The sequence below is a fragment of the Otolemur garnettii genome, unplaced genomic scaffold, assembly GCF_000181295.1.
Source record: "Otolemur garnettii isolate 467f Iridium unplaced genomic scaffold, OtoGar3 scaffold00112, whole genome shotgun sequence".
In the NCBI taxonomy this organism is placed as follows: domain Eukaryota; kingdom Metazoa; phylum Chordata; class Mammalia; order Primates; family Galagidae; genus Otolemur; species Otolemur garnettii.
In genome coordinates, this window is record NW_003852507.1 from 4,188,430 (window position 1) to 4,197,677 (window position 9,248).

The 9,248-nt window shown below is 41.1% G+C and overlaps 1 protein-coding gene across 1 annotated transcript in view; it reads right to left on the reverse strand.

Moving 5' to 3' along the window:
• Positions 1–1,283: 1,283 nt before the first annotated feature.
• The window catches only part of CUNH17orf75 (chromosome unknown C17orf75 homolog), a 16,879-nt gene continuing 8,914 nt past the window's right edge, over positions 1,284–9,248 (reverse strand). The window contains exons 6-10 of the mRNA XM_003797186.3: positions 6,998–7,117; positions 5,469–5,533; positions 4,855–4,991; positions 2,294–2,397; positions 1,284–1,669 (exon numbers count right to left, since the gene is read on the reverse strand). Of these exons, the coding sequence (XP_003797234.1) occupies positions 1,454–1,669; positions 2,294–2,397; positions 4,855–4,991; positions 5,469–5,533; positions 6,998–7,117 (642 nt within the window). The 3' untranslated portion in view covers positions 1,284–1,453. The remainder of the gene's footprint in view (positions 1,670–2,293; positions 2,398–4,854; positions 4,992–5,468; positions 5,534–6,997; positions 7,118–9,248) is intronic.

Genomic DNA, 9,248 nt, shown 5'->3' on the forward strand with positions numbered 1-9,248 from the left:
ATTTTGAAAAGTAAAACTCAGCGCTTAATGTGAATTCAGATCCATTTAAAAGAGTATTCCTTAGTTTTAAGGGCTTGTGTTCCTTTGAGCATTCTGAGAGTAGTGAGAACACAAGACTTTGATATTCTAAACAAAAATCATTATCAAATGAATTTATTAAAGAGCTATGCAGAACAAACTGTAATCAGGTGTGCATCTACAATTGACTTACACAGGAATTATGTAAATGGCTAGCTGAGGGCACTTTCAATTGATTCAGAATAAAACAATCTGAGGCCTGTAACAAATGTACAAAAAAGTACAATCAATGAGTAACTGATATGCAGAATCTCTGTTTACATTCCTTATGTTACTATTTGCTTGTGAAATTTATGTACCTAGTTTTTTCTCAACACTGTTTAAAAATGCCAGCATTTTTATCTAAAAAAAGAAAGAAAGAAAACACAGGTAAGAAAACACAGGTTCTTGCCAAATACTGGTGAACAAATGAATTAAAAGTGGTGATAGAGCTGCTTTTGTGGTAACTTTCCAAGCTTTATGTTGAAGCTAATGCACCCTATTTTTAAAGCTCATTTAATTTCTCATATACTCATGATTTATTTGCATGTTGACCTACGAGCTTGCGTTATCATCCATATCATTATCAATCAGACAAAAAAAAAATGTATCAAGCACCCACAGGATGCATAGATCTTTGAAATGATGTAGTGGTGCTAATCTGTCCTAAGACTAGGATTACGGGGGGGGGGGTTTGTTTGTTTGTTTGTTTGTTTTTTGAGAAAGAGACCTGCTCTGTCACCTGGGCTATAATGCAATGGCATCATCACAGCTCACTGCAACTTTAAACTCCTAGGCTCTAGAGATTCCCTTGCCTCAGCCTCCCAAACAGCTGGGACTACAGGTATATGTTACTAAGCCCAGATAATTTATTTTCCTATTTTTTGTACACAGGTGTCTCACTTTTGCTCAGGCTGGTCTCATACTCCTGGACTCAAGCAATCCTCTGGCCTCGACCTCCCAGAGGCTAGGATTACAGTTGTGAGCCACTGCGCCCGGCCTAGGATTACATTTTTTAAAAGACACTACAATCTATTGAGAAAGAAGTATTATGATTTTTCTGAGAGTAAAAGTTGCTAAATACTGCAGAAAACTCCTGAGATAAGCCATGAACAAAATCACCTCTGAAGTGTTTTAAGCAACAACTTCCTGAAGTCTAGAATTTATGGGACCAGTGATATATTAAATTTCCACAACTCTAACACATACATTTATCGAGGACTTGGTGAAGACATTCCTCAGACTTTTAAGTTAAATTTTAAAAGTACCAAAGAAAAAAAGAATGTGGAATGAATTTCAAATAATCTTAAATGGCAATCCTATGAACATTCACAACAACTGCAATTTCAAACACTAAGGCCTGAATGTTTAACTTCATGATACAATTATTATATGATCAGAAACTTTGGGTAAGAGCTTCTTTCATGAATTCTTCAAGGACAGCTACCACATTTTTGGCTTCCGGCATTTCTTCGTGTTCCACTTTAACAATCTTCAAAAGGATATCTCCACTACCACAGTTCTTAAGGAACATGTAACATTTAAACAAAGCGTAATGATTCATTTCTGCCTGCCGGATAAATCTCTTCAAATTGTTTGTGTCTTGTATGGCCTAGAAAAAGATTTCCTCATTAAATATGTGTTTAGTGCGAAAATAATGAAGCTTGAAAATTATCTCCAGGACACTGGTATTTTGGAGACAGGACTCTTCTACTCTCCTCAGTTGCTAGCACATTAATAAACTTCCCTTTTCTTCTCAAAAAAAAAAAAAAACCTCCTATTTAGCTGAGAACTCAACATATGTTGCTGAGATATTTGCTTTTTATTTTAAATATTTCCATATTTCTATTGCCAATATGGTTTGGTAGAACAAAATCTCTTCTACAAAGTATAAATAGTTCTAAAATCTTCTAAATAAGTAGCAACATTCACACCCATCAGAGTTTGGAACTCATAGGCACTGAACCACATTTCTGTGCTTTGCAACTAAGATACGTCACAAATTATATGACTGATGTCCCTTAAATTTAAGCAAGCATTCAACCCAATTTACTGGCAATGATACATATGCAGAAGCTATTGAAAAATAAAGTCTAAGTGTCATCTGATGATTTTGAGAATGTCCTAATTAATAGACATTATAGCTGTAAAGCAGATTTGTTACTGTTTCTGGCTAATTAAATTAAATTTCAGACAAAAATTTTATGTGACACCTGGCATACAGCCAACTAATTACCTTTAGTTTAAAGTTCTCCAGTACTTGTCGGAAAAGAAAAGGGTTGCCCCCTTCTGCACCATTTAAAAAAGCCTGCATCCAATCCTCACAAAATCGATTGCTTCCTACAAAATATTTCAGAGAAAATGAAACAATAAAAACAAAATCCTGCAAAGCACAAGACATTTTTAAAAATTTTTTTATTTTTAACTGGGCGCAGTGACTCATGACTGTAATCCTATCACTCTGGAAGGCCCAGGTGGGTGGATTGCTTGAGCTCAGGAGTTTAGGACCAGCCTGAACAAGAGTTAGACTCTATCTCTACCAAAAATAGAAAAGCTAACGAAGCATCACGGCGGGTCCCTGTAGTCCCAAGCTACTTGGGAGGCTGAAGCAGAAGGATCACTTGATCCCAAGAGTTGGAGGTTGCTATGAACTATGATTCACTGGAACTCTACCAAGGGCAACAAAGTAAGACTGAGTCTCAAAAACATAAAATAAATAAAAGTAAGAATGAAAGACTCATCTCAAAAAAAAAAATACTTTTAAAAAATTTTTATTATTATTATTATTTTTTTCATTTTTAGAGACAGAACCTCACTATGTTGCACTGGCTAATGTGCAGCACTAAACAGGGGTGTGATCATGGCTCACTAAACCCTCAAATTCCTGAGCTCAAGTGACCCTCTTCCTATAGCTTCCCCAGTAGCTGGGACTACATTGTGCCAAGACATTTCTTTCTTTTTGTTTTTTTGGTGGTTTGTTTTGTTCTGAGATAGAGTTTCACTATGTCACCCTCAGTACAGTGTCGTGGCGTCACAGCTCACAGCAACCTCAAACTCTTGGGCGTAAGCGATCCTCTTGCCTCAGCTTCCCAAGTAGCTGGGACTATTGGCGGCTGACACAACACTCGGTTATTTTTTGTTGCAGTTGTTGTTTAGCTGGCTCGGGCCAGGTTTGAACCCACCACCCTTGGTGCATGTGGCTGGTGCCACAACCACTATGCTACAGATGCAGAGCTGAATTTGAACCCACCACCTTAGGTGTATGTGGCTGGCGCCTTAGCCACTTGAGCCATAGGCGCCAAGCCAACATTTATTTCTTAATGAAAAAACATGTATAATGCCGTATATAAGACTTCTATAATGGTTTAAAAAAATTGTGTGCTTGGTGGCTGTAGCTTAGCAGCTAGGGCGCCAGCCACATCCACTGGAGCTGGAGGGTTCAAATCCAGCCTGGGCCTGCCAAACAACAATGACAACTACAACCAAAAAATAGCCAGGCATTGTAGTGGGTGCCTGTAGTCCCAGATACTTAAGAGACTGAGACAAGAACATCACTTAAGCCTAAAAGTTGAAGGTTGCTGTGAGCTGTGATGCCATAGCACTCTACCCAGGGTGATACAGTGATACTCTGTCTTAAAAAAAATTGTGTGCTGACTACATCCCTAAGAAATGTCAAAATGGTTGAAGCCCCTTTGTGCCCTTCCCTAAGCACACCCCTGTTCTTTCCCCTCAGAAATGATTATCATTCCCACGTTTCATTATTTTTATTTTTTTGTTTATTGTTTTTTTTTCAAATTAATATGAGGGTACAATTTTTAGGTTACATAGTTCTCACTTTCGGGTTGTTTATTCTTTTGAGATGGAGTCCCACTCTGTCACCTAGTCTGGAGGACTATAGCATCAGCCTAGCTCATAGCAACATCACACTCCTGGGTTCAAGCAGCCCTCCTGCCTCAACCCCCCAACTAGCTTGGACTAAAGGAACTAGCCACAACACCCAGCTCATTTCCTCTAATTTTAATAGAGATGGGGTATTTGCTCTTGCTCAGGCTGGTCTGGAATGCCTCAGCTCAAGCTATCCTCTTGTCCTGGCCTCCCAGAAAGCTAGGATTATAGGCGTGAGCCACCACATCCAGCCATATTTTTTTTTATTTTTAATTTTTTTAGTAGAGACAGGGTCTCAGTTTTGCTAAAGCTTCCCAAGTAGCTGGGACTATAGCTAGCTGCCACGACTGGCTATTTTTTTTTTTTTTAATGCCTGGCTATTTTTTTGTTGCAGTTGTTTAGCTGGCCTGGGTCGAGTTTGAACCTGCCACCCTTGGTGTATGTGGCTGATGCCATAACCATTGTGCTATGGGAGCTGAGCCACATATGTTAAAACTTTGTGTATTTTTCTTTAATGGCTATTTCCTAAAATAGTATAACTGAAAGCTGTATTGACACATGCCTCTAATTCATTCATTTTCACTACGTTGCATTATTCCATTGCATGAATATAGCAGCTTATCAATTTCTCTGTTGATAAGCATTAAGTTGCTTCCAATTCCTTGTTTTTTTCAAATAATACCTTCATGGACTTTTAAAAATTTGTGTCCTTGTGTACCCATGCAAGAGTTTCTTTATATACCGAGGAATAGAATTGTTAGGCATGATGTGATTTCCATGTTTCTAGAATTACTATTGTTTTTTGGCAAGTTTGAGATAACTGTTGTAAAACTGCACAAGGTAGAAAGATTAAATCTGTGCGACTGGTTTTCAGAAAAGATGGAGGCTTACAAGAGACCCAGGAAGACTCACCTGCATTGTAAAACTGAGGCTGGGATCTACTGCAATCGATGACCACAGATCTATGCTGCTCCTCCGTCATGGCCATGCACAAAGATGTCATGGTGCCTTCGTGAATGAGTCCTTGAAGACTGGCCACACTCAGAAACCTGCCACACATACAAGTCCTTTTCCACAAACAATATTACAAGATAGGAGGGAGGCTCGGCGCCTGTGGCTCAAGCAGCTAAGGTGCCAGCCACATACACCTAAGGTGGCGGGTTCGAATCCCCAGCCCGGACCCGCCAAACAACAATGATGGCTGCAACCAAAAAATGGCCAGGCGTTGTGGCGGGCGCCTGTAGTCCCAGCTACTTGGGAGGCTGAGGCAGGAGATTCCCTTGAGCCCAAGAGTTGGAGGTTGCTGTGAGCGTGATGCCACAGCACTCTACCCAGGGGGATAGCTTGAGGCTCTGTCTCAAAAATAAATAAATAAATAAATAAATAAAATAAATAAAAAAATTAAAAAAGGTAGGAGGGAGAAAACAAATTCATTTTGCCCCAGGGGATTCAGAGGGGTGGTTAAAACCTAAATGTCAGGCTTGTTGTGGAAAAGCTTCTCTCTTTGCAAAAACCATGGTCTTTACCTGTTGATGTCCCTCTTTGTTTTTTCATCTGATTCTTTAACCTCAACAGGAGTATAACTCAAGGCCTAGGAGAGAAAAATAAAGATTGATTAATACATGTACTGCAGTTTTCCTTATTGAGCAACTCATGACTAAATGTTGCCTCTACAGTAACCACAACAGACAACAATTGATGGACACTGCCCATGAGCTCTCTCTCTAGAACCTTGTTCAGCTGCTGTTCACTAAAATCTTTGTACAGTTAAAATTGCTTTGGATTTTTTTTTTCCATTTGAGACAGAGTCTCACTGTCACCTTTGAGTAAAGTGCCATGGCTCACACCAACCTCTAACTCTTGGGCTTGTGCAATTATCTTGCCTTAGCCTCCCAAGTAGCTGGGACTGTAGGTGCCCACCAAGAGACCCAGTTAGTTTTTCTGGGTTTTTTTTTTCAGTAAAGATAAGGTCTCTCTTTTCCTCAGGCTGTTCTTGAACTCCTGAGCTCAAGCAATCTGCCCACCTGGGCCTCCCAGAGTGCTAGGATTACAGATGTGAGCCACTGTGCCCAGGTTGGATTTTTGTTTTCCTTTTCAAATTGTTTTGGAAATTATACCTCTCCCAGATTAACTTGAAAAGTAATTTTTGGCTCGGCGCCTGTGGCTCAAGTGGCTAAGGCGCCAGCCACATACACCTAAGGTGGTGGGTTTGAATCCAGCCCAGGCCCGCCAAATAACAATGATGGCTGCAACCAAAAAACAGGCGGGCATTGTGGCGGGCACCTGTGGTCCCAGCTACTTGGGAGGCTGAAGGAGGAGACTCGCTTGAGCCCAAGAGTTGGAGGTTGCTGTGAGCTAGGATGCCACAGCATTCTACCCAGGGTGATAGCTTGAGACTCTGTCTCAAAAAAAAAGAGCCTTACTTTGTTGCCCTCAGTAGAGTGCTGTGGCATATTAGCTCACAGCAACCTCAAACTCTTGGGCTCAAGAGATTCTCTTGCCTCAGCCTCCCAAGTAGCTGTGACTATAGGCACCCACCACAACACTCAGCTATTTTTAGAGACGGGGTCTCCTTCTGGGTAAGGCTGGTCTCAAACTCATGAGCTCAGGCCATCCACCTGCGTTGGCCTCCCAGAAAGCTAGGATTACAGGCGTGAGTCACCATGCCTGGCCTTGAAAAGTAATTATTTTAAAATGTTTTATCTTATTATTTTTTTTTTTTTTTGCAGTTTTTTGGCTGAGGCTGGGCTTGAACCCACCACCGCCAGTATATAAGTCTGGTGCCCTAATCCTTGAGCCACAGGTGTCATCCAAAATGCTTTATCTTATTAGGAAGACTCAGCTGTCATTTGCAATTCAATTCTATCTTAGTAAAATAAATTTCTAGGTCTGAGAAAATAAAGTGTGGTCCATCTCGATAGCAAGGATAGTTTGAGTGACTATTGGGGGCTGGGGGAAAGTAATGTTCAGATAAAATGAGTATGTCTATAGAACAATCAAACTCTGCCAAAAGAATTCTCAATTAAGGAAATGCTCTTGTTTGGGGAATACTTACAGCATGTAGCAGAAAAGTAAGCTTCTCCTGAAAGAGAAGAACAACCCTTTGGATTGGGCATACGACATCCTCAAACCAGCTGCACAGATAGGACTTTATGTGGTTCTCCAAGCCCCTTTCCTAGATCAAGAGAGCATGTCATTTGCTTTAATGAACATAATATAATTATATTACTATAATTTATTATACTCTTTAATTTTTTTTTAAAGGGGGAGAAGGGGAAGATTCAAGTTGTTTTTGTTTTTTTTTTAATGGGACAGAGTCTCACCCTGTCGCCCTGGGTAGACTGCAGTGGTGTCATGGTAGTTCACTGCAACTTCAAACTCCTGGATTCAAGTGATCCTCTTGCCTCAGTCTCCCAAGTAGTGGGGACTACAGAGTCATGCCCAGCTAATTTTTCTAGTTTTAGTAGAGACGGAATCTTTTTCTTACACAAGCTGGTCTCAAACTCCTTAGCTCTCGTCCTCTCTTGTACTAGGATTATAAGTATGAGCCACAGCACCTCCTTATATTAAGCTAACACTACTAACTTAAACAAAGGAATTGTGATATAGCTTTTGGGGGCTTGTTGGGCAAGGTGAAGATTAATTCAAGATTGAATTTCTTTTAAAAAACACACTAAGAAATACTAATATCTAAGATGAAGAGACTGAATTGATAAGGTTACATATAGGACGCTCCTTTATTGGGAGGAGCTTCGTATTTACATGTCCCTCTCCCCCCACTAGACTGTGTACTCACTGGCGATACTCTCTCAGTATTATCATTTCCGGCTGGGCACTGTGGCTCACCCTTATAATCCTAGCTATCTGGGAGACTGAGTTGGGAGGATCACTTGAGCTTGCAAGTTTAAGACTAGCCTGAGCAAGAGCCAGACACCATCTTTACTAAAAATAGGAAAACTAGCCATGAATGGTGGTTCACAACTATAGTCCCAGATACTCAGGAGTCTGAGGCAAGAGGATCTCTTGAGCCCTAGAGTTTGAGATTGCTGTGAGTGATGACACCACCAAACTCTAGCCTAGGAAAATAGAATGAGACTCTGTCGCTAAAAGAAAATTCATTTCCCCAGCACCTGGTATAGAGACTAAACCATGCATAATGCAAGCTTATTACATGCCCACTGAATGACTAAAGGAGTATAGACACAGACCTCAATGTACTCAGAATGTGAATAGGGATGGACACAGGGAGCCCACCAAGGCACACTAACCCACTCCAGCTGTCAGATGTGCTGCCACAAACACATCTGCCTTTTTAGGCTGTGCTGCCCTCTGGAGACTAGTGTCACCTGGTAGGAGCTCTAGCCTCAGGGGACAGATCCCCCTGTCATGCATCCCTGGCTCACTCCTATGCTCTCCTTTCCTCTGTCCTGTGGTATCGTGTACATACATAACAAGTAAGAGGACTATTACTGTGTAGGTAATGGGCAATAAATTTATGAGTTATAACATTAACAAATACTGTAAGCTGAAAGCATAGTTTTTAAAAGCTATGGATGAATTACTCGATAAGGATATATCTAATTAATAAAAGATTGATTAATAAAAATGGAAAGTTTCTAAGAATCATGAATGTTGAGATCAAGGACAGCTATATCATTGTATAGTATGTCTTTGGTACCGGAGGCAGCATGGACCATTAATTCTGATCAGAATATAAACCTATGTGCCTAGAAATTAGGAAAAGGGCATCCTCTTTCTTCCCAGACTTGTTACTACATGCCAATTAATTTAATAGATTGAATTTTTCACAGGTATCAGAAGCAGTCTTGTGAAACTTTCAGTACTTATAAGACTATTCTTTGCTTCGCTTAAAAATCAACTGTCAGCTGGGCATGGTGGTTCATGCCTATAATCCTAACACTCTGGGAGGCCAAGGTGGGTGGATTGCCTGAGCTCACAGGTTCGAGACTAGCCTGAGCAAGTGTGAGACCCTGTCTCTAAAAATAGTCAGGTAGGCTCGGCGCCTGTTGCTCAAGCAGCTAAGGTGCCAGCCACAACCTGAGCTGGCAGGTTCGAATCCAGCCTGGGCCTGCTGAATAACAATGACGGCTGCCAGCTCGGCGCCTGTGGCTCAAGTGGCTAAGGCACCAGCCACGTACACCCAAGGTGGTGGGTTCGAATCCAGCCCAGGGCCGCCAAACAATGACAGCTGCAACCAAAAAATAGCTGGGCGTTGTGGCAGGTGCCTGTGGTCCCAGCTACTTGGGAGACTGAGGCAGGAGACTCACTTAAGCTCAGGAGTTGGA